General features: G+C 39.7%; 1 protein-coding gene across 1 annotated transcript in view; it reads left to right on the plus strand.

Moving 5' to 3' along the window:
- RPS6KA1 (ribosomal protein S6 kinase A1) overlaps window positions 1-26,970 on the plus strand; it is a gene marked incomplete in the record, with an annotated part of 1,961,688 nt that overhangs the window by 1,534,166 nt on the left and 400,552 nt on the right. The window contains 1 exon segment of the mRNA XM_044084242.1: window positions 17,194-17,231. Coding sequence (XP_043940177.1) covers window positions 17,194-17,231 — 38 coding nt within the window.

The following is a 26,970-nucleotide window of genomic DNA, read 5'->3' on the forward strand; positions in this document are numbered from 1 at the left end:
ATTTAAATGATTGTAGTGCCCACCTAGAAAGTTTGGCATATGTAAAAGAGTCTGTGACCGATGTAAAAAGCAGGTGAATAATGTTTATTAAACAGGTAGGCCCACTGGTCACACAATCCCTTCTCAGGGTTGACTTTGGAGCAATGTCTGGTTAAGGGACTCTCTCAAGGTCACACAGTAAGTGAATAAGGGTTGAGGGAATCAAAAATTGTCCAAAAAAAAAAAAAAACTGGAATTGACAGCCAAATAGATCAAAAAGCAGTAAGAACAACCAAGGATCCCAAACATCACATCAAAACACTTTATTAATAACAAAGCATTACAATGCAAAGCTTTCAAGTTGACTAGACTGTGTCTCAATGCTTAATGTTAAATCCTGTACTCTCTCCATAGTACCTTTTATTAGACAGAGTCCCTTTGATAGATATTCCAACCTAGCAAATACTAATTTGGAACACATTAATGTAGCTGTATGCAGTACCAGGAGTCTTAAAGAAATGCCCAAACTTGAGTATTTCCTGCAACTTGAACACATTTATTTTTGCATAATTACAGAAGCGTGGTGGTGCTGCGGTAGCGTTGCCGCCTCATAGTTAGACGTTGCCCGTTCGATTCTCAGAGCGTCTTCTGTGTGGCGGCATGTGTGAATGGGCGTTCCTTCATTGAAGGTTGTGCATTAGGCCTGGCAAGCCAGCACATAAAAAATCTACTGCCAATCATTAGCGGACCAGAGTTCCGCTGTGGCGACCCCTAACCGGGAGAAGCCGAAAGACACAAACAGACAAACAGAAGCATGGTTTCAGAGCAATGAAAAGACTCCTTGCATTCCTGGGTATAATATCGATCATGTCTTCAGACCCACTGGCAGTTGTGAGGGAGCATCATTATTTGTCAAGGATAGCAAATCACAACAGATTCCTTGGGGCACCACATGTGAGCTCCTAGAAGTCCAAATCACCTCAAACAAGACAAATTAATTACTACTTCATAGATAGCTGTAGAACACCTATGTACCCTTCGGAGTATGATAGCTGTCTTATCACATTAGCTGAAATTCCTATTAAAGCCCAAGACCTTTTTACTGGGGAACTTCATCTCCCCATCAGTAAACTAGCTGTCCTACACTGCTAATGGCCAGCATGCCAAGTGCTTCCTTGCCATTGTAAATGTTAACTTTCGTTCACAAATAGCCACCCTACTAGGGCCCCAATAATTCTGGCTGTAGTCCTCACAGATATGGACACTTCTTGCACAGCCCCATATGTAGCATCATGTCTTAAGTCAGGCCATAATTTAGTGACCTGATAAATCCCTGTAAATAGCTGTGTTTAGGGTCTTCTCAGAAGCAGACCTTCAATTACTTCATGACTCAAATAAATGCTGCTGTAATCCTCCTCGGAAGAATCCTATTGCTAAAGCTGCTACCTGTGCCTCTGAACTTTGATTCTTACTTAAATGTTTGTATTTATATAAAGTAGTCCCTATCCACAACAAGTTATAATAAGGATTTTAAAAACAAACCCATGTGGTGGAATACCCATATAAATAAATTATATAAAAAGAGAAAGAAACCATTTAATGCTTATAAGAGGTGTCATTCTACCTACTTTAAGAGCTTAAGGGAACCATTAGGAAGCTCAGAGCTGAGTATGAAGTAGCCACCAAAACCAAAAATAACTGCAAATATTTCTTTAATTCTGTCAGGAAGTTATGAACTGATACTCAACAGTGTTCAGGGCTAGTCTGCAGTAATACTACACTTTATGACCCAAAGGAAATGGTTTTCCATGGGTTCCACAATCCTAACCATCCCCTTTAATTACTGTGGAACATATTCTGTCAACTCTCTTAAAAACGTGAGAATACTTCATCCATGGGCCCCGACAACCTATCAGGTTACCTGATTATCAGTGCCATGTATGGCCTTTCTGAACCCCTACTTTTTTAATCTAAGTCTCTCCACTGGTTACATTCCTAAAGTCTGGAAAACAGCTATTGTAATGCGATTCCATAAGAGTGGCCCAACCACAGACACTGGTAACTATAGACCAATTAGCCTCACCAGCCTCATTATGTAAAGCCATGGAGCACATTATCTCAGACGTCATTAATCAGTACAATGAAAATCTCTCAACCCCGGACCCTTGGCTTTATCAAAGGAAGGTAGTGCCACTTTAATCTCATTAATTTATTTGAAAAAATAACCGAAGCAGTGGATAGTGATTTTGCAGTACATACAGCATACCTAGACCTGGCCAAGATTTTTGACACTATTCCCCATGTAGGCATTATTGAAGGATTTGTAAATCCGTATATAAATCCTTATGTTGCGCAATGGATAGCGGACTTCTTTTCTGACAGAACCCATTTGGGTAGAATTGCAGGTGCCACTTCTGAAAGGAAAAGTTAGCAATGGTGTACCACAGGGCTGTGTTTAATGTTGCATAATTCATTATGGTAAACAAAACAGTTTCACTTGGTGTATAGGAGATGCACCCCTCCTATCAGACACTGTTGTAAGGGATCTGGGTACTCTTGTTGATAATTCCTTATCATTTGACCATGTCTCCACATTAGTTCAGAAAGCTTTTATCTGGCCCATCTAATTTACAAAGGCATCTTCACTAGATGCAAAGAAGTCTTAATTCCCCTTTACTGATATCATAGCTTCCTTTTGGCATGTATTTTTTTAAACATATCACACAACTTGAGAGACCTCAGAGATTCATAACTAAAAAGAGCAGTAGCCTCCAAAGTCTTTATCAGGAGAGACTGGCAGCCTTTTCTCTGTACTCAGTTTTACAGGCTAGTCTGTGGAGATCTATGTCTAGCCTTTCGTGCTATGAAAGCGCCAACTCTATTTGATGTCCTATTCCTTCGCAGAACTAATGGTACATAGAATACTCTGTTAAAGGAACTAAACCTTTATCATCAGATAAATAAGACACGTTGACATGATAGATTCTTATCCCAATGTATACCTCCCCGCAGGAACAATCTTTCACTGCATGTCAAGGTGGAGTAGCACCAGTGCTACCTTCAAAGTAAACCTAGATAATTGGATGGACAGCTTCAAATTCCCAGTCTGTCTTGTCTTGCCCTCCATGAGGCCATAGGGAAATGATGAATAGTTATTTACTTTGGCTAGGCTTGAAAGGGTCTGCAGACCGGTTTGCCTAGTACTTACTTATGAACCTGTGAACCTACAATTACTGGGCTACAATAGCCAGAAAGTGTACGTCACAGAATCATGTGTATTTAACTGAAATAATTGAGACACATCCAATAACTATATTAAAGTATGCACCAACAAAGATAAAGGTAAAGATGCAGTGTAATGATGTAAAAATGAGATACTGGCACATTCCTGCATATCTGTTAGAGGGAGGTGGGGGTAGAGCTGTGTTTGTATTTTGAGAGTTATCAGGGAAAATAAAATTCAAGAAGAGCTAACTAGTGAGTAGTATAAAATGAAAATGGAGTTTAAAATGGTGTCGAAATAAGAAAGAAAGGCACATGGGAAATTAGTAGGAATTATTCAGAGGGGCTTAAAAAGGTTAAAGTATTGCCGAATGAAGGCAATCTCCAGAACAAGAACAGGAGCAGCTGCAAAGTGCTAAAGAGAAAATAAGGGAGTGTCTGGATAGTGTGCGTGAGTTTAGAACGTCTGCTGTTAAGCAGCAGTTTTTTGAAAACTCCAGATCAGTAAAACTACATTGGATTAGGCAACATAAAGTAGAAAGAATTGTAGCCAGATTTAGGAAGTCTATGACAAGAAAAATAATCGAAGGTCTTATAAAGGTATTGGAGGTATTCAGGCCATTTTATGAAAATCTGTATAAAACAGAGGAATGGGGACCCATTTAATCTGGACAGCACAGTGGTGCAGCAGTAGCATTGTCTCCTCACAGCAATAGGTTCTCCGGTTAGATTCTCGGCTGGGGTGCCTTCTTTGCGGAGTCTGCATGTCCTCCCTGGGTTCGTGTGGGTTTCCTCCCACGTTACAAAGACTTGTGTCTGGAGTGTTTCTCCCCAGGCCTCTGCCGAAAATTGTCTCATTCCAAGTCAGACTTTCCCGGTTAACAAATGTTAAATAAATTTAAATAAATAAACCATGAAAAGGCACAAATGAGATATTTATGGAATATTTAGATATGCCAGGGTTAGAGGTAGGTGTAAGGTTCATCAGATAGCTAAAAGAGGAGGTGATGAAATAGAAACTGCTGTTTATAATCAGTCTATAGGGACATCTCCAGGAACAGACTGAATTCCTGTGGGCATTTGGAAGATAGGAGAGAAGAAATGATAAAGATCTGAAAGACTTCGCTTAATATTTTATGTGAGGTGTGTGTGTGTCTGTTTTGGGGGAGATAACAGCATCAAAGAAAGCTGTGCTGACTGTATTACTCAGAGCTAGTAAAGACCTTTCAGATCCACCTTCCTAGAAGACCATTTCAGTTTTAAAAAATATTATAAAAGTGGTTGTCTGTTTTACCTAAGAGAATCCGAAGATGTTACCAGAATTGATAGATATGGACCAGTCTGGTACTGTGCCAAACATCTGACAACATTAATAGAACAATGATGATTCAGACAGTAGTAGAGTGTAAGAAAAGGACTGCTAATATTGGTAAGTCTTGATGCAGAGAACAAAAGCATTTGATAAAGTTAGCTAGGATGTTTTGAGTAGGGCAATGGTAGCATTTGCATTCCCTGATAATATAGACGTAAGGAGGTTATATCACTGGATGGAAACAAGAATTGAGGTGGGAGTGGTTGAGTCTGACATGCTAAGCAAAAGATAGCACAAAGCAGAGAAACTGGATAGACTTGTGTGTGAATAATAAGATATAAGCACTGAAAATATTTTTTGCCCTTAAGTCTTGTATATAGTGTAGGTGTATTTTTATTAACCAGTGGGGGATTTGTGGATGAGAATTAAGGATTTGAAGGAATTTATTTGGGAGGGGAAGAAGGCAAAAGCTGAGTAGGATAAGTGGATTCTCCACAACGAACAAGGTGGTTTAAGGTTACCTGATTTGTAGGGCGTACTTTACAGCTGTGCAGTTAAGTCTCATGTATGTAACCCAAGCAGAAGGCTATAAATCAAAGTGGAAAAGGAAAGTGATGAAAAGGGGAGAGTTCGAGAGACAGAGAGGGACTAGAATTTTACATGCACGTCCTTAAGGAGAGTAATGCCAGGAATGCAGAATATTATATTCATAACCTAACAATAAGACTGGTACCAGTAAGAATGCCTACAAGTAGGGGCATGGAAAATAGGCTATGAGGGGCTGGAATTTATTGAAGGAAATTTGCAAAGGCATCACATACTAGGAGCAAATAATCTGGGAGGGGAAAGCAATAGTGGGACAAGACTGAGCAGAACTTTGGACTGCAGGTTAGAGACGGCATTCCCTATGAGGGATTGATGAGTATAGGCAGAGAGAAAGGGATATAGGGGAATGCTAAGTGAAAGACCTGTCTGGTTAAGCTTTTATTTGAATATAGAACTGATATCCCTGTTGAAAAAAGGCTAATTAGTATGGCGTATAAAATATCTGTGGCAGGGCTAGCCACCTGACAGTGTAAATCTTAGCTCTTGATGATTGTCACTGTTTAATTGACATCCTGCCCCCATTTGCAAAAATGAAAAAAAAAAAAAAAAAAAGCCTTGTGGGTTGGTGGGTGGATGGATGGATAAAATATTACATGAGAACTATAAAAATCAATCAGAGGGGTTTAAGAAATAACTGGACAGTAGAATGGAAAAGCAGTTTAAAAATAAGTAATGTAAAGAAATCTGTAAGGCTCCCAAGTAAGCATCCAAGTCTAGAAGGTTGAGGATATTTGCATGGAAGTGTTTGCAGTTGTGTATTGGACCTCAGGGGATTTTCCTCAGGTAGATAGTACATACTGGAATTATGATGATGAAGAAGAGAGAGAAGCAACTGGGAACTTGTTTTTGAGAAAATAATAAGGTGATAAGAGTATTGTGATGGAAATGTTGTTGTTACAAGTGGCTGTAACTAAGGAAATGATTCTTTTGAGCTGGGATATAGAATCTGACTCGTTAGATATTTATTAAATTTAATGCTATTGGTGCAAAGAAGGCAGTTACTACAAAATGGCAATCAAAATCTATACCAAATGTAAAACGAGTGCTAAATACAGTAAATTCTCAGTTAACCAGCACCCATGGGGATTGGTACATGCCAGATAACTGTAGTTTCAGGTTACTTGAGAGTTATTATTAAAAATAGGCCTGACTAATATTGTGTACCCTATACTATTTGTTTGGTTTGACTTGTTCTTAGGTTGTGGAGAGAGGGGATTTTCCTGTCTTCCTTTTTAAAACTCTAAAAATGTAAGGTATGTTTTTTGGGGGGGACAGTGCAACACATGAAAATTGTACTGTATTTCTTAGATTTTTTTTTTTGTGGCTGCTTGAGAGTTCTGGTTGCTTAAGTTCCAGTTAACTGAGAGTTTACTGTAGTGTAAAAGAGATAACATAGCTGGAGTTTGGATCTTTAGAAGAGAGAGAAAGCAATTTCATGGAAATAAATGGAATTTATGGGAACGATAAGTACAGTATAGTATTCATGAGGAGGATTAGGTTTTAAGGGCATTTGGGAACTAAGCAGTTTAAGTAATGTTGGAGTGAATGAAAAATTTTAAAAATGAAAACATGTATACTGCATGACACATTGTTGCTTTCATGTCTATCAAAGTATGTAAACTCAAGATAGAGTAATTAAAATGATTACTTTTAAAATAAAATACTGCATCCATGACTACTTCTGTTAAAAGGCTTCCCTTGACAAGACCTGCACAATAGAAAAATGTTAGGTGAAGAATTTCTGGGAATCAAAAAAAAAAAGGCTGTTAAAATTAAGCCTTCCACTCCTGTTTTCTTTGTGATCAAGGAGTTGTGGTTGATTCAGCAACCCACCTTGATCCTAGGCCCGCCTTCCTCATCCCCAAACCACAGTTTAACTACAGGTATGTCAGATTGTGCTTGTGTTATGCTCATACCTCTCAACCTGGAAACATCAAAAATCTGGACAAAGCCCCAAGAAAAGAAGGTACAACTGGCCAAAAATCTGTACACGGATTAACATAAAATTTGCATGTATAATTGTGTAACCCTACCCACTCCAGTGGAATTGTGGATATCGGCATTCAAACGCAAATTGAAGAACAGACAAAATATTAAAATATAATCTGAATAGTGTTTTATTTAAACATTTGAATGTGTATCAAACTTTGAACTTGTGTAAAACTAAAATACAGTTGTCTTTTAGTAATTGCATTGAATCAAGATAGATCCTGAAAGCTGACAAGCAACAGCAAACCCCATGTAGAAAATCAGAAAAAGGGGGGGGGGTGATCTAATTCCAGTCAAGCTTGCACTGCACTAGTTAGCCAACAGGTTCATAGTTACTAGGTATCTCTTCAAAGGAGGACATTATCTGGACTGCAGCATCCACCCCCTTTAAAAGTACTACACAGTCCAGTATCAGCAATCCATCTACATTATGTGGGAGTAGAACTCACAGCTTTCTGCATCAAAAGCAAGTACACTACCTGTTGTGCTGCTAACAAAACAAGCAGACTTGGCATAAGCAGCATTAAACTTCTCTTCCCCTGAAGTTCTCAGCTGCTTTTAAAATCCACTTGACTATCTCCCTCAACTCTCCTACACAAGAAATCTGAAAAAAAGCCAAAATTTATTGGGGGGGGGGGACAAAGGCCCAAAAACCAGGGACACATTTTAAATATTGCTTGTATAATCTTAGAAAGTTACTAGAATAAGATGTTTTGTGTTACCATGCATTTCCTAAAAGACAGGAAGCCAAGCTTAAATCGCTATCATTATTTAGTGAATTCAGTTCTCACTGATTTGCTAGAAAAAAACACAAATACGAATTTTAAGAGGAACAAACCAAAAGTATGAGCCAAACATTCCAGACATTGAATCACAAGTGGTGGTATGGGTAGGGAATTCAGGCTCTTGCTGGGTAGGGAATTCAGGCTCTTGCTCCTTGTACCAAAGGTACAGGGTTTGAGCCTGAGTAAAGCACGCATGCGCACACACACACACACACACACACACACACACACACACACACACACACACACACACACACACACACACACCCTGTCTGCTTAAATAGATGGTGGCAGCAATATCAAATAACTTAGTACATTTGAATAGCTGTGTAATGTAGCCATAGAGCGGAACACACACACAGTATCAAATCAGGTAAAATAAACTCTCTGCTTAAATAGATGGTAACAGCAATATCTAATGAGCTTTGCGGTTGGAATTAATGAACCACTGTCTGCTTACTACACACACTACACCTTCCGGAGTGGACTGACAACAATATCAGATGTTGCTAAGCTAAAATACACATACTTGAATAGATTAATGCACATACGTTCTTCTGAATAGAACGAAGCAGCCATAATTAACGAACCACTGTATGAGAGCTGCTGCCTACAAATAATGAACTGCACACACCGAGCAACCTGACAGTAATATCAAATAAGCTAAATTAGTGCATCAGATAAACTGTCTGCTTAAATAGATGGTAGCCACTATTGTTAAAATGCACATACTTTGCTTAGCACATTTGAATGGAGTGGCAGGAAATGACAAACCCCTGTCTGCTTATCTGGGCCTGTTAGTGGTGTGCATATCAGAATTCTTTTTTTCTTTTTTGTTTTTCTTACCTGGGAGCCCATTTCTCATCCTGACCTGCAGCATGTGGGTGGCTGCTAGGCAGACTGAAACTTAAATTTGTATAGCTGCCATTGCTGCACTATTCCCTCCAAAATCTTTTCAAAATCAGTTCAAAATCTGATCGAGTTCAACAAAGCTGATGTCATCACGTACACGCCTGTAGGCTGGTGATGCATGGTGACGTCAACCATAAATTTGAAGTTGTAGCACACAAAAAAAAAAAATTCAGGAATTAAAGGGGCCACTGTGGAATTCGTGGCACCCCATTATTTTGCCCTCAAAACCAGTAATTACAGAGGAAGTCTGCATGGTTGAGAGGGATGGTTGTGCTCATTTTCAGCAGCTTCATGTGCAGGCTGTTGTGTCCAACCCAGAAAAAAAAAAACATAAATATAAAAAAGATGTTAATGATTTGCATAGCATTGAGATCTTTCTAGACAGTTTAGACCATCCATATAGTAACAGAAATATTATAGTAGTATGGTGTTTAATGATCATTTACAATGCCTGAAATGGAAGCAAGTTTAATGCACAAATCACACCATCAGTGGGCAGCCACCCATGCTGAGGCCATCCATTTACCTTCCAAATATGAAAAAAAAAGTTTTAAAAAGTCACAGTGCCATGGCTGACAATTCCTGTTTTTTCTTGGTGCTTGTGGGAAGAAGTGGTGAGCATGCCTTAAATCTGGATGCCATGTCCTTACTTAAAGCTGAGCCGCATAGAAGGATTTCCTCACCACTGTGGACCCATGATGGTCAAAGTTCAGATTACTGTCTATCTGATTACCCAGATCTCTCACTACTGCATCCACTCAGGCTGTCAGTGTTGTAATTTGCAGGGGGTATTTGATTCCCAAAGGGTATTAACTTGGACTTTTTTGCATTTAGTTTGAGGCCGTGGCTCTGACACCAATCATTAGTCTACACCAGACCTTTCTGTAAGAAATCAACATTGTTTGGAGAGTCGGTGTTTGCCCAAACTTGCAGTCACTAGCAAACCTACTCAGCCAAAGGCCATCTTTATTTGCCTTGACATCTGAGAAGTATGTTCTAAACAGGAGGGGACCCAGCACTGAGCCCTGTGGTACTCTACTTGTGACTGGCCTCTTGCTGGATGTGGATTCCCCCACCCTAACAGCGTGTCCTATTTGTGAGCCATTTGGCTATCCATATGGTGACACAGAGGTTTATGCCCAATTCTGTGAGTTTATCTATAATAATAAAGTGAGGTATTGGTGTTTTTTTTTCAAACACTTTTATTAAATTATCACTTGTGATGCAGGCAAATTTACATTCATATATAAAAGTAATCAAACTATATTAACATAAACATTATACTTCACATATATTGCTGTATATCGTATAACCTAAGTAATATTACACTCCCATTTGCAAGCATTATACACGACTTACAATCCACCCAAGCTCTATCACTTAAACATTACATAGCTCATTTAAGTCCTGCTGCCTTATAGGCCTTATTACCAAAGGGAGGTACTGTGTCAAATGCCTCGATTAGGTCAAAGTAGGCAGTATGCACTATCTTGCTCTCATCCATGGCCTTGGTGACCTTCTCAAAGAAGTCCAGCAGATTGAGTGGGCAGGAAGTCCCTGTGACAAAACCAGATTGGTTTGAGTCCAGATTCTAGAGATTTATTATGTAATCATTAATCAGGCCCATGTTTATCCTTTCCATAGCCTTACATATGAGGCTAGTCAGACTTTATGGGTCAGTAGTTTCCTGGGTCTGTTAATGGTTCCCCCTTGTACAGAGGGATGATTGTTGCTGTCCTCCACACTACTGGAGCAAAGCCTTTCTGGAGACTGTGGTTAAATAGATATCTGAGTGGGTCTGCTAGGTTATGTTTCAAGCTATTTAATAGGCACCCTGGAATTCCATCAGGGCCCATTAAAGCCATGATGGTAGCTATATAGACAGTGCAGTAATGACCTGTTCTTTTGTGATAAAAAGCAAAAGAATGGAATGGGATATTTCATGGAGAGAGACCGGCGATGATTAGGGGCAGGTTTACTGTTTGTTCTTGCTGAATATACGTAGTGCCATCTACAGCTAACTTAGCACATTGTTGAGCGTTTCCCTTAACATTGTGTACACAACTAAAAAAATGCTTGATGGTTATTTGTTTGGGAGTCTGTTTTAGTCTCTTATTTAGTTTTTGGAGACTTGACTAGTTCCCTGATTTTCCTGTTAAGACTAATGAGGGATTTTTTTTTCTCTGTAGTGCACTCTCCTACTTCTAGACTTGTGTAGTCAGTTTATCCCAGGGAGTTCTTCAGGATGACTTGTTTTTCTGGCTAGACCTGAATAAAGAGGGGGTGGGCAAGTTTTGTTTGGCATGGACATTCAGTGAGCTCTGTGGTATTGTGTACACTGACCAAAACCTGTTAGGCATACTGACCCATTCAGTTTGTTTTTTTCATGGAGATGTGACCTTTAGCAGTTAGTAATTGCATTGTTTGCTGTTATGGTAAGAATAACTAAATACTGAACAGGTTATGGCTCACTTCTACAAGATCAGGCTCTACTACTGCAGGTTTCTTCCATTATGTGTCAGCTTAGAGCATTTGTGAGGCCGACAAATGTTCACCCATCTACACATTCTCAGAGAATTACACTTTGGATATCCATTTTTGGGGTGGAGCAGACTTCGCCACTGTAGTTCTTCAGGGAATGTCGACTATCCTGTTTTATGAAGTCTGACCAGAATCCTACAGCAATGAGCTTGTTATGCACAGTTGTTACCGTTACATAGCTGTTAATGAAGTCATTGCCTCCCTCTTGACATCTGGCATTCTGCTCATGCTGGAGGTGGTAACTACTATATCCAATTTTGGACTTGTTTTAAAGCATTTTTTTATTAGTATCAGTTTTATATTATACCTTTTGTGTAGCTGCTATTTTTATGGTAAACAGCTGAATATTTTTTGTGTGATTTGCATACTTTTATCTTTGAATTACTTTGCACTGGTTTTTTTTTTGCATGTTTATTTACTTGGTTCAGTCTAATTTTAAAGGATTATAAAACAATGATTGTACAGATTGCTGTCTTTTACAGCTGAAGTGCCAGCCAGCAGTCACAGCTGAAGATTTATTCCCGAGTGTGGAAGGGTGGGGATGTCCAAATGCTAAAAAAATTGTGCCAAGGACCAGTATCTGTTTCTGAAAGATTTCCCATTCAAATTTATGAATTCTGCTGCAGTGTTTTTTTTTTTAAACAATAAACATCTTTATTAAATTATCACTTATTACATAGGCAGTGATACATTTGTATAAATGGTAACGAACCATATTGACATATTTTAGTTGCAAACATACATCATTTATGATCTGTCCAGTCATTGTCAAACTTGACATAGCTCATTCAGATCCTGCCTTCCCTTAATTCACTCCTCCTCCAAAATGTTATTCTGCATGTATTCTTCCCACAATTCACATTTTGTCTATGTAATTTCCACTTACTCTTTTCTAAAGATCATACATTTGGTTGTTTTAATACACATCTAGTACAGTTGGTTTAGACTTTGATTTCAATTTTCTAGTCATTGTTTTTTTGGCAGCCACCATAATTAGACTCATCAAGGCCTTAATATGCCTAGGCAATTCTGATTCTCTATCATAGCTTAACAAAATAGTTTACTTAGTTATAATACCAATGTGCTCATCCATTATGTCTGATAGAGTAGTCTGCAGATTTTTAACGTCTGCCAACTCATTACACTTCCAAAAAATGTTCCTAATTACCTTTTTCTTCCCAGTCACACCTCCAACATTTGCTATCTACCTGAGGAAGAATTCTTTGGAATCTACTTGAGGTTATTAAAATACCTATGTAAACACTTCCAAGCAAAGGTCCTAAATCTTATAGACTTTGTTGCATATTTGGAGACACACATGTATCCCCCAATTGTTTTGTTGCAAATTGCTTATCCAGTCTCTCTTCACATTCCTTTCTAACATCCTCTGACTGATTCTTATGGCTATCATGCAATATTTATGTACTCTACTAATTATTCCTTTTTTGTCAGCAGCTTGTGTTCTGGATTCTACTAAGTACTAAATACTCTACCAGTGCTGGTCTTTCACTTAGGATCCCTCTATTTCTTTCTCTTTGCCTTTACTTTGATATTAATCCTTTATAGGGAATGCAAGCTCTAGTCTGCAGTCCAAATAAATTATTGGCCTCTTCCCATTCTGTTACCTTTCCCTCTCTAATTATTTGCTCCCAATACCATGGTTCCTTTGCCAGTTTTCTCCAACAAATTTCAGCCCCCTCTTGCCTGTTGTATCCCTAATTGCAGTCACTCCCATGAGCAGAATCTTTCTCCATTCCCATGTTGGCTTGGTTCTTAGAATGCTTTCTGCTCCTTTATGAATATAATATTCTGTATGGTTATTGCTCTCCTTAAGGATCTGCATACAAAAGTTCAGTCTTTCCTCGTTTCTTGAGCTTCCCCCCATTTCATCATCTCTTTCCACTTTGAATTATAGCTTTCTCCTTGTGCTGTGTGTAGGAGCCTTAACTATGAGGCTCTGAAATACCACTTCAAATCAGGTAATCTCAAACTGCCTCATTCTATTGGAAGAATCGGCTTATCCCATTTGACTCTTGCCGTCCCAGATAAAATCCTTCACTAATTAATTGCTATTTACAACTTCTCCTCTGGTGGATAAAAATATGCCTAACCTGTGTATAAAATTAGAGACTAAAACATTTTAACTGCTTGTATGTTTCTATCCATATCCATAAAACAGAGCTTCCAATTTCTCAGTTTTTGTATTATCTTTTTAGTCTCTTCCCACATATTCTTTGCTGCCATAACAGCATCCTTTTTAATCCATACTCCTAAGTAGTTCATTTTATCATGTCCCCATAAATATGGATATTGAACCAATTCATGTGTGGATACATAGTTTGCAGCTATTGCCTTTGTTTTATCTTCATTAGTTTTGTATCCCCAAAAGAACTGTTTCAAAATGTTACACAACACTAAAATGTCTCATTGGCCAGATCTCCTTGACTAGCATACCAATTATATCCTTGAATTTCTCAATTCATATTTTTTCTGCCAGTGGTTCTAAATATAACGCAGATAAAGAGGAAAGAGGACATCCCATCTGGTTCATCTGCTCAAACATAAATGATCAGACAGGAACCCACCCACTTCAGTTTTCGCCACTGATCCCTCATATATCCTCCTAATCAACCATATAATTTTATCAAGGCATGCAAATGCTTCCATTGCACTGCTCATAAAATCCAAGATTACTCTGTTGGATGCTTTCTATGCATCAAGACCCACCAACAGCAGTGGTACCTTTTGCATTCTGCTTCCCCCTGGATCATCATTGTTCTGTTAATGTCAAACATTTGCCTCCCCTCCACAAAACCACATTGGTCCATATCTATCAATTTTGACATCACCTTTGCCATTCTTTTAGCCATTATAGGCATAAACACTTTATAATCCTAGTTTTAGAATTGAAATGGACCTATATGAAGCTGGATCTGATGAATCTTTACCATCTTTAGGTATTACAGCCACCACCTCTTTCTTCCAGGATGTAGGTGCTTCTCCTCTTAAAGTACTGTTAAACAAAACCCTCCATATCTTTCATTTTTTCCCTCCTAGCTTTCACACTTCCACAGGAATACCATCTATTCCTGGAGACTTTCATGTAGATTGGTTATACATTACCATTTTTATCTTCTCTCCTTCTGTTCTGTTAGTAATTGAGCCTTGTCAGCTTCTAACCTTTGTTTACTAGGCTAATGATCACAAGGCCCTTTTTAAGCCTAGCCTTGCATCCCAAATATCTGACAAGTTTTGATACCCTTGATAAGTGTAAGCATGGGCCTGGGAGATGAAGTATTTACAGGTTACCTGTTTGCATCAGAGACATAGGAGCCAAACCAGGGATGAATTTCCAGTTTCCCATCCAGTTGTCCAAGTTGCACTTGAATTGGATTAGAGAGGAACTCTGCTTCGCATAGATGGTAAGCCTCTTCCATAGACAGGGTAGTCTTTGGGATACATACCTATCTCTCCAGCAGGTCCTATTTATATCACAGGTAAGGTTTAAGTCTTTGGAATGGATAATTCTGGTACAGTTTGTTTTGTGGATATGCAGGAGGTCCATCAGAGTGCAGTCTGACAATGCCCTATATGCCAGGCATACATCTCCCCTCAAAAGCCTGTAGGAGACAGAATACAGGGAATAGGGCCTTGAGGCAGTCTGCACAGGACATATTACTTATGCCCTGTATTCTTTTAGTGGGGAACTTCTGTGGATGTTCGAGTTGTTGAATATGCCTGGTTAGGTACATACCAAAGGGGGCACTGTACTCAATGATAGGTCTGATGAATGCTGAATGCAGTGGAACAATGACTTCCTTGGACTTGGATGCCATACCTTTGTTTATAAGTTGTGCAACATAGAATGATTTCCTCACCACTGTAGATACATGATAATCAAAGGCTAGATTACTATATGTGTGTCCCCAAGTCCCTGACTACTGGATCAACTCTAAGGGGTGTGTTGTCAGTATGATACTTACCAGGGATGAATGACTTTCCCAAAGGATACTAGTATGCATTTCTTTGCATTTAGTCCATGACTCTGACACCAGTTGTTTATCTGTCAGCCCTCCTGGAGGACATTTGTGTCAGTGTGAGATTCAATGACAGCTCCTAATTTGCAATCATCTGCAAATTTAGTCAGCCAGAGACCACTGACATTGGCCTTGACATCTGAGAAGTAAATGCCAAAAAGGAGCGGTCCAAGGACTGATCCCTGACGGACTCCATTTGTGAATGTACTCTTTGTAGAGGTGGACTCCCCAATTCTAGCTTCTTGGGTCCTGTCTGTGAGCCAGTTGGCTATCCACCATCTTCCATAAACATGTCCATTTGTACCTTTTCTTGATTTCCATATATGTTTTATACAGATTTTCATAAAATTACTGAAATATTTCTAGTACCTCTATGGGATTTCTTGTTATTTTTCTTGTTAAAGGTTCCCCAAGCTTAGCGACAGCCCATTTTATTTTGTTCCCTGGGTAGCTGTGCTAAAAGCTTTTGTGCTCTGGAGTTATTACGATAAAACAGTTGCTTAACAGCAGTCCATCTAAACTCATGCATATTATCAAGGTAATCCCTTATTTTCTGTTTAGTAGTCTACAATTGCTCCTCCTCCTCTGTGAGATTCCCCCATTCTGAAAATATTTTAACCTCTGTCATTCCCTTTAAATAATTATTTCATAACCATATCTCTTATTTCCACACTATTTTTAAACTCCACTTCAATGTTTTCGTACTCCCTAGCAATATTTTCAGAAGAAATTTCTATCTTAAAATAACTTCCATATAATTTCCACTACCCATTCCTTAAATTCCTTTTTCAACAGATAGGTGGAAAAGCGCCAGTATCTCATTTTTATTTCATTACCCTGCATTTTTATTTGCTATTATTGGTGTGTGATCTGAAATATTTACTGGACGTGTATCAAAACTTTCAGTTAAATACACATGTTCCTCTGAAGTATAAGTTCTGTCTGGAGTAGCCCAGTTATTGTATCTTGTGGAATAATATGTAAATTCAACTTCTACTACTAAATTCACATCTTCCATGCAAAATATTTTCATAAATTTCTTCAAAAATCTACAACCTTTTGGTAGTTTTTCCCTTCTGGGCCACCAAGGTAACATCCTCACTGCTGCAAATCAAATTCCAGTCCCCAACTATAAAGTAATATTCTCTATCACTATTGAAGCTCCTCTTGCAATCAATATAAGTATCCCTTCTCCTTTGTCACAGATATTCTGCTGAATAACCATCCTTAAAACCTTTCTTTATCAAATTCACATGCTCAATTCTTTCCAAACATGTCTCCTGCAGCATAGTTATTTGCACCCTTCATATTTATATAGTTCACTATTCTTTCTTTTTTGTAAGACCATTTACATTTAAAGATAATGTAGAAAGTGTTGTCATTATATTAAGAAGTTATTCCCACCTGTTATGTTTATCACCTTTTTAATGGCTAGTTCCAGCTTTTGTGTTACATGCGTACACTAATATTTGGCAGGTTGATGTTTTATGCAGTTGTTTCTTGTCATATGCAGTTGAACCTATATCACATCTTAAACTTTTTGTTGTAGAGAAAACTCTTAAAAAAAAAAAAAAAAAAAACACCCGCAGAACACACTTAAAACCTATTAACTTAATTTTAACACCTACTGCAGTGTTCCTATCATCTACTGTTTTATTATATGTTATACAGGTACACATTTCTGCAGCTGAATATTTAATGGCGTGCTATGATCATGAAAAAAGTCTGGATTTTTCTGTGTTTCATATGCAGTTGTATTGGTTGCATACATGAATGTAACATTTCTTTCGCTTATGCCTCTTTTCTGTAGTATTCTTCTTGATGAAGAGGGACACATCAAACTTACAGGTAAGAAAATACCCTTTTTAATTTAAAATAGTGTTTATGGATGAGTTTTTTTTTTTTATCGAGATTCCCCAAGATACTTGTGCATATTACAGATCAATCCCAGTTGTGGCAGGCTTCATCTTGCAGTATAGGGGAGATAAGTTATTCATCAAATACTTTTGTTTCAGGTTTCCACTGCTTTATTCCTAACTGTACTCCTTATTGATTTGTTTTCATTAGCATCCCGAAAGCCTAGAGGACTGGCCAAGAGAGATGGGATGTAGAGGCTCTAGGCCAGTTCCTTCATCCCAAGAGATGACCTTGAATAATCAATGCAGAACAGACTTCTGATGGGGAAAAGGGTATGCCAGAAAAGTGATTTAACTTGCCCCTGATTGAGACCCTAGGCTTAGCACATACAAAGTGTGTATGCATTAGCAGCCTCTTCATATGCATTTCGCACAAAGGTGCCAAATGCAATAGCTTCTGGTGATGCATCTAGGCTGATGTAGATGTCTGCATCCCTCCACTGGATTTACTGATAAAGATGTCTAGTGGATGAGGGTAAGCCAACAGTGGGTAACAGCCACTGTTGGATTGTGTCCTTTATTTGGGGGGGGGGGGGGGGAGACATGAACTGACAGGCCTGAATAAGATGAATTTTTACCATAATGTAGTCTGATATATATGTTTGTATATGGTCTGTGGTAAACTTATACAGTTTTGGATGGTACTGCTTTTGAAGTGAATTACTAGATCTTTATTTATGCCACTCTAATTATATTTATATAAAAATAGCAAGATGATACATAGTAAAATTTATTGGTTGTTGCCTGCTCACTCTGCATAATGCGGATATAAAACTAAAACCACAAACTGCTGAGCACAGAAAACATTGATGTTTTTTTTTTTTTTTCCTGTAACAGCTAATTTTTTATAGATGTACTTATTACACTTTTTTCCAAATCAGCTTTAATTACATCTTAAAATTTACAGATAACATAAATTTGCCTTTTGGTCATGCAAAGATAATATAAGTATTGCTCAAACAAAATAGTGAATGTCTGGTGCACTATCTTCTTACAGTCTAAACTAAAGTTCAAAAAAAGATCTTGATTGGAATTGCATTATATCACTGGTGCTCTGAATTACATTGTCACCTCATGTGCTTTATTACACAAGTAGTATAAACATACCTACCATAGGTCATATTCCCCCAATAGTCAGAAACCTGTTGTGTCCTGATCAATCCTTAATTCTTTTTTGTTTTTTTGTTTTTTTTTGTTTTTTTCAAATCAGCATCTTTTCTTGCTGTTATTGCAGTGGCACATAACATCCAGAAAAATTATCTTATTACCTTTCACAAACATTTACCAATAATATTCTTCTTTTTCCTAATGTGGTGTCTGTTTTCACTCAAGTTTTCAATTTCCACACTTTTGGGACGTACAACCAACTTACTTGTTTAGTTCTGTTATAGATGCATCATAAGTGTGTACTAGGCTAACGGCCCTGGAGCCTATATAAACCTAGCCCAAGAAGATTCCCTGGCATCATGCCGCCCAAAGTTAGCTCCCAGTGCCCCTGTCAAGCAAGGCCACTGAAGTGATCCCCAGGGTGAACTTCCTGTTGCCCACCCACTTATCAAGATTTCTCTTAGAGGGCCAGCAAAGTGCTCTGCTTGACATGAATGGGAAGTTTGTTCCAGAGTATGGGAAATCTTTGGGTTAGGAACCTATCCCTCCAGCATGTTCTTTTTATTGTGGTAATGAGGTTAAGGTCCCTGGAGCGTGTGGCATGGAGGGATTGGGATTTCTTTAGGTGTAGCATATCTAGCAACTCTGGGTCCGACATGGCTTTGTAGGTCAAGCAGAGATCGCCTCTAAGTAGGCGATAAGGACAGAGTATAGCTGGAGTTTTGAGTCAGTCTGTATAGGGCATGTGTCTAAGGCCTAAGATCCTCTTAGTGAGGTATTTTTGTGGCCTTTCCAGTTGTTGTAGGTGTCTAGTGAGGTGCATACCAAATGGGGCATTGTATTATATAATAGGTCTAATGGGGGGGGGGGTCAATGTCTTAGGATTGAAATTTCAGAATATCGACCATAAGACATAGAAGCACACGTACACGAAAGTACATAACATCGAAGATGTACTTTCTCGTAAGCTGTTCCCGTACCCTACCTTCCCCTACCCTAACACTGAAATTAAAAACTTTGTAAAATACTCTCTTGCAGGGGGGCAAGCACCCCTGCACACCCCCTACTTAAATATAATAACTCCGAGATCGCACTACAGTGGAGAAAAGGATGTAATTCCTTATCCCGACTGTAATGCATTTCAGAGAATCAGCTTATGCGGAAGTACATATTCGATGTTATGTACTTCGCGCATGTACATCTTCGATGTTGTGTACTTTCGTGTAAGTATGTTTCTATGTCTTTTGTTCGATATTTTGAAATTTCGATCATGAGACACAGACCCAATGAGGGACGAGTAGAGAGGGATTATGACCTCTTTCTTCCTGGATGAGAAACCTTTCGTATTGAGATGTGGCAATGTAGTTATCAAAGGAAAGGGTGCTGGCAACCTGTGTCCCCAGGTCTCTTATCACACCTTCGGTGTTTAGTTGAGTACCACCTATGTGGTAGTTCATGGGCACCGAATTTTTCCCAAAGGGAATGACAATGCACTTTTTGGCACTGAGCTTAAGGTCATGGTTTTGGTGCCAGTCATTGGTGTCAGTGAGCCCTTTTTGTAGAATATCTACATCATTTGGAGAATCAGTAATGGCTCCCAGTTTGCAATCATCTGCGAACTTGGTCAGCCAGAGTCCTTTTGTGTTGGCTTGAACTTCAGAGAAGTAGATGCCAAACAGAAGAGGACCTAGGACCAATCCCTGTGGGACACCACTTGTAACTGGTCGGTAGTCAGATTTGGAGTCTGCTACTTTCACAGTGTGGGGTTCTATCAGTGAGCCATTTGGCAACCCATCTTATTACATAGGGGTTTATTCCTAGTTTAATGAGTCTGTCTATAATTCCTGAGTGATGGATGGTGTTGAAAACCTTAGCAAGATCTAGGTAGCCTGTGTGAACTACCTTGCCCTCATCCACAGCTCTGGTGACAGACTCGAAGAAGTCTATCAGGTTGAGCAGGCATGATCTACCTTTCACAAACCCATACTGCATGGGGTCCATAGTTTGGAGATTCCCTATGTCCTTATTTATAAGATCCATGATGATGCACTCCATAGCCTTACATATCAGACTCGTCAGGCTAATGAGGCAGTAGTTCCCAGGGTCTGTAGTCGCTCCCCCTTTGTAGAGTGGGATGACTGCAGCAGTGGGATATTCGGTAGGAACAAAGCCTGAAATTAGGCTGTGATTGAACAGGGTACTCGGGTGTTGTGCCAGTTTACTTTGTAATTCATGTAGAACACAGCCAGGGATATCAGGTCCCATGGAAGCTGTATTCATGGCTTTGGACAGTGTGTTTTTTACCTGTGTAGCCGTGATAATATAGGGACTTGGCATTCCTCAGGTATTGTGATAGGCCTTTTAGGGGGTGAAAAGGGGGTAAAGTTCTCACTGAACCTGTCAGCCAATATGTCGGCAATATCAGTTTGTTCTGTATATGTTTTGCCATTGTGCTGTAACTCTGAGTAGAGCTGAGTATTGCCATGTAGATTCTTGACATAACTATAGAATGCCTTGTGGTTGTCTTTAGAATCTGCAGCAATTTTGTTTTCATAGCTATAGCTTTAGAGGATTTGATGATGGATCTCAATTTTTTGCTGAGGCTAACAAAGGAGTTTTTCCAGTCTTGGGACTTCACCCTTTTCTGCAACAATTTTTTCCTTCTGTTGTAGAGTTTGTTTATGGTGAGGGACCACCAGATTGGCTTCCTATTTTGGAGGAGAGCGTCTTGGTTCTGTTTGGTATGGCTTGTTCCATGCACTTGTTTATGTGCTCATACATTGGTGTATGATTCAGCAGTCATGCACCTATTTTCCTTTTGCATGGGTGTCGTGAAGTTAGCCACCTCTGTTTTTAGAAGCCCAAAATTGAGAAGTTTTTTTTTTTTTTTTTTTACAGGGGTTTCCTTTAGGTGGTGGAGGTAGGGTTAGGATGTGGATATCCATGGAGATAAGCTTGTGGTCAGATCTGACCAGGGAGGAGTTGATTACTGGTGTAGAGCAATGGTCACCCATGTTAGTAATGACCAGGTCAAGGATGTTTCTACCCCTGGTTGGGGTACGAATGAGTTGGTCTAGGGCATTGGAATTAATGAATTCCAGAAAACGTTGAGCAAGTGTTGCTACATGAGTAATTTTCCCAGTTAATGGAGGGGTAGTTAAAGTCTCCCAGTATAAAGGTATTGGGTTGTACCCTAATATTTTCCAGTGTGTTTAGGAGTGGGAGTCTTGGGACATGGTGGGGGATCTATAGCAGGCTACAACCTGGATTGCAGTTTTACCCAGTGTTAGTTGTACCGGAATCATCTCTGATGCATTATGTTGGGCTACTAGTCTGGAGGTGTGCGTATCCTGTATTAATATGGAGACCTCACCGCCTTTACTGCTTTGGTCCAGGTTTAGGGGCTGAAAGGTGTGGTATGAATTATTGCCTGGTAGTGCTGGGGTGCTCTCCGGAGACTTGAACCATATCTCAGTCACTGCACAGATGTTGATGTTCTCCATTTTAAGGAGTGCTTCGAGCGAGTGTATTTTGAGATTTAGACTTCTAGCATTGAGTAGCATAACCCCCAGATTTTGTTTCCTTGTAGCTGTTATGGTGGTAATTTGTCTTTAGGACATTGCCTAAAAAAGGCACTATAGGGGTGGCAAGAGCCTTGGCCACTATACGGAATCCCTTTGGTAGCAGGTGCAGGCCATCTCTGGCAAAGGAACGAGGTCTGTCGATCATGTCATCCCAGGCAGACAGATACCGGATCCCCTTAGAATGACACCAGAAATTTTGCCAATTGTTGAAGTCAGTCATTTTCTGCTTGTACTGTGGTATCATTCTAGGTGACGGTAGGATGCTACTCAGAGCTAGGGTCATACCTGCCTGGGCTACAAGATCAGAGTTCCCCTCTGTCTCTCTTCATGTAGTCCAGGGAGGTACATCTCAGGTCAGTCACACCTACATGGACAATGACAAAGTCATATTTGTACCTGTTGTGGAGTGACCTAAGTGCTTACGTTATGTGGTGGATCCTGGCACCCGACAGGCAGCTTGACTGTAACTTTCTCCGTATTCAACCCAGTGAGTGGGACATCAGTGTGCCTTACTGTTGAGTCAACTATGACTAGTGTATTGGGTAAGTTGTTTTGCCTTATGGGCTTTGGTTGAGTGGCAAACTGTTTATGTGAGCTATGTGTCTCATGGTTTGTGCTGGGATGTGGTCGTCATTTGCGTTTCTGCAGCAGAGGTCTCTGGGCAGATTTTTATTGAGACCCTCCGTGAAAGTACTCACTGCTTCTACTCTTACTGAGGGAAATCACCTGTTGTAACTACATCTTCTAAAACTTCACTGTGGTTTCCATTCTTTTTTCCTGTTTTTTAAGGGGGAGAGGGCATGGGGGATCAGATGTATCTTGTAACATTTAAAATTTTGTCAAGCAGCTTCCCTTTACTGTCTTTACTCTCCTTTATATGCTCAACAGATTCAAATGCCTTTTACTCCCAGTTAAGTACTAGGTTATCTGTCCTTGTGGGCCATTATAAGCCTAGCCAATTTCCCTTTCAAAGGTGAGAATCAAACCCTGCACCTTGTGTCTGTGAGGTACACCTGGCCACATGTCACTTTAATCACCCATCAGTGTAACCTGAAAAGAAAGTGGAAATGTTAAAATAACCTACCCCTGTGGCAAGAGGGATAAAGCCCCAGTTGCAGTGCAGATGACCCTGGATTTGAGGAGTAGTTTGAATGCTGGCAGAGTTAGTTGGAGACTGGGATGTAAGGTGAGTGGCTGATGCTGATTTTGCCCATTTTGAAGGGAGGTGTAGGGATGGAGTGAAAGTGATTCCTGATCAGTCACTGCTGCTGCTCAAATGGAGGCATTCATGTGGCCAGTGACCAGGGGACACAAGCTTGGTATCCCAAGCCAGTGATGGTAGCTGCCATGGGGCATGTGTGCAGGATCATGCACATGTCAGAGGAAGGTTATTGGATATCCTTCACTGATGTGGTGCATAAGGCAACCATCTGGAGGGGGGATTAAGGCTTAATAGAAATGTTCCCGTAGTCCACATCTCAAATGACAAAGGCAGCTGCTGCTGTTGGGGAGTGAGTGCCAGCTAGCCCCTTTCTGGAAACAAGCTTAGTATGTACGCCACAGTGCCTCTGTCTGGGGGATAAGCTAGACTATTCTAGGCTAGTGGATAAGGGCAGCCATCTTCAGCAAGCACAAGATAGCATGTTATCCAAGCATTGTAAACTTTTTAATAGTTATATTCTTGAAAGTATCAGTGGATAGGCTCGTAGGTGTATACTAGACTTAACAACCACAAGGGCCTTTTTAAATCTAGCCATGCATCCCAAGTCTCTGACAAGTTCTGATACCTTTGATAAGTGTAAGCAGGGGCTTGGGAGAAGAATCATTTTCAAACAAGGGCCTAGGAGATGAACCATTTACAGGCTGCCTGTGTCCATTAGAAACATGGGTGCCAAACCATGGATGAATTTCCAGTTCCCCATCCAGTTGTCCAAGTTGCACTTGAATTGGGTTAAGAAGGATCTCTGCTTTACATGGATGGGAAACCTGTTCCAGAGAAGGGGTAGTTACAGGGATACATATCTGTCTCTCCTGCAGGTCCTATTTATATCACAGGCAAGTTTCAGGTCTTTAGAATAGGTAATTCTTTTGCTGTTTGTTTTGCAGATGTGCAGGAGATCCATCAAGGTGGGGTTTGACCATGTCTAGTGTGCCAGGCATAGATCTCACCTCAGTTGGAGACGGAGTACAGGGATAGGGCTTTGAGGCGGTCTGTATAGGACAATGTTACTCACGCCCTCTATTCCTTTAGTGAGGAACCTCTGTGGACATTCCAGTTGCTGGATGTGCTTGACTAGGTACATACCAAAGAGAGCATTGTACTCTGTGATGGGTCTGATTAATGCTGAATGCAGTGGAACAATGACCTCTTTGGACCTAGATGTTTATATGTTGTACAACATAGAATGATTTCCTCACTACTGTAGACCATGTAGTTCAAAGGCTAGATTACTGTCTACATATGTGTCTCCAAGTCCCTAACTAATGGGTTGACTGTTAGGGGGTATGCTGTATAAAAAATAACCTACAGTGAGATTTGAACCCACACATAGATCATCAGTCAGTTTGACTCATTGCTCAGCCATTTGAACTAATTAACAAAAGATTACTTGCAACATGATGCTTGGATGAACAAATATTAACATACAAAGCATGTTTGGAAAAAAAAACACAGAAAAGGGGTTTCAAGTCCATGAACATTCCAAAGCTAAGCAAATAGTAGTAGTACATTCCAATGCATTCAGTCTAATTTAGCAATACATTTCGCAACCTTCATCTGAAGCTCACTAACATTTGTAATACTAGTGCCCTGTGTATCAGTTGTAAAGACAGCCTCTTCAATGAAGATAAGTAGAATGCACTGCTATACAATTGTGTCCAATGCCACTATAAACTCCATTGGTTTAGTTTGATGTATTTTTGCAAATTCCTTTAAAACGGTTACAAGTGACCTCTACCATTAGTACAAGGTAGTCAGTATCTACTCCTTGTTCTTCCATAATGCTCTCTATGATGGGTCTCTACTCCAGGCCAGCAGTCAAGGAGACTCGATCCTCACCACTGACTCCGGTGAGGGACTGTTACTAAGAGGAAACGGTCACTAAGAGCAAAGTATTTTCAGGTGCAGCTTCTTGCACCAAGCACATTTCCCCTTAGGAGCACACAGGATGCACACTCCAGACCTGGGGCTGGACCCTCTTTCTGTCTCCAGGCCCACACAAAACTCAACACTGACCACTTTGGAGCTGTGTGTTCCTGTTTCCAGTAGCTGACACACACCTGGATATTTAAGTTTTACACACATGCACACCTGGGAAAAGCTGGCACAGATTTATTAGCTGTGCCCCTTTCTGCCCAGACCCTGAGGTAATCACGCTGCCACCAGTCAGCTACCCAAAGGCTCTTACAAAACTGTACCCAATTATACTGTGTAAAGTTAATACTAATACAATGGTAGGGTATGACCAAAACCAGCAAAGGTGTTCAGGAGCTAACACATTGTCACTAAAACAAGCATAAGTACTCTCAAGATGTTAAAAGTATTCTCTAAAGGACCAGTTACAACAAAAAGTGTTAAAATATTTAATAAGTAATAAAACAGAAAACAGGTGAATACTTTCAACCACAGGGATATAAAAATAATAGTTGGATAGTTTCTCACAGATGCAGAAAACGCCACTAAAATATTCTCACTAAATGTCCCTGACTAGCTAAATAATTACTGTTTCCTCACTACTTAATAAAGCAAGGCAAGCTGATGTGTACTGAGTGCTTTACCGGGTCTGCTTTATATAGTTGATTTGCCATTTTGTCGACTTTCATGTCATCGAGACGACTATGTCAAAAGTTTAAAAACACGAACATCCGGAACATCATATTTTCCCTCTGGGATAGTAACCACTTGACCAACAACAACTAAAGTAGAAACATAACAAAATTAAACACACCAAAGGGGGGGGCTTCACCCCCCAACTAAATATACTAACTCAGAGATTGCATAACAGTGGATAAAATGGCAAAGTTCACCATGATGGACAAGTGATTACTTACCCAGAGAGAAAATACAGTGTTCCGGGTGTTGTGTTTTTAAAACATTCAGCATTGTCGTCTCAATGATATGAAAGTCAACAAAATTTAAAGGTGACTATATGAAGGGGACCCGTCTTACCACAGCAAAAGCCAGATGATGTCTGTCTTTGTGTGGATGTGTGTGATGTATATCCTGTCAGCAATCTTTCCTGTCAGGTTCCAAAGTGCTGCTGCTGCAAGAGTTCCAAAGAAACCAGATGCGAGTTAGAGGATGACACCACCTCTGGTCACCTGACTCTGGTACAATACACATGCAGAACTTTGCTATGATCTGTGGCAGGATTTGAAAGCTATAACACAGTTTCAAACTTTCCACCCTTCCAGGTTTCTCTGATTAACATACACATTTGCTCAGTTACAACAGTACAATCTAGTATATGTGCAGACATTCTTTCTGTCCAGCAGGACCTACTGTTGATGCATTTTAACACAAGTAACTTTACAAATATATTTTTAACTCAAACATCTGTACAAATCAGTGTGGTAGTCAAATAACATAAAATTCTTAACAAAACTCCAGTTAGGTATGCTGGCATAAGTACTCTCCCTGTCACAGATGGCATAACCTCATAACATCACAGCCACCTCTTCCAATGACATGCCTATAAAAATCTTCATTTAAAAAAAATATTTTTCAGAGTATTCCCTATGACAGCAATTAAGTGACATCTTAACCCCCCCATCTGCAAGTACCAAATTAATAATGGTCTCCATAAAAAAAATACAATTAGTCATCGGTTTGTTTATATTTACTATGAAACAACTGTATAAGACACTTTCCATCAGAAGCACAGCCACCTCTTCCAATGACATGCCTATAAAAATCTTCATTTAAAAAGACAGCAATTAAGTGACATCTTAAACCCCCCCCCCCCCCCCATCTGCAAGTAC

The sequence above is a fragment of the Protopterus annectens genome, chromosome 1.part1 (assembly GCF_019279795.1).
Source record: "Protopterus annectens isolate FY-2018-M chromosome 1.part1, PAN1.0, whole genome shotgun sequence".
In the NCBI taxonomy this organism is placed as follows: Eukaryota; Metazoa; Chordata; order Ceratodontiformes; family Protopteridae; genus Protopterus; species Protopterus annectens.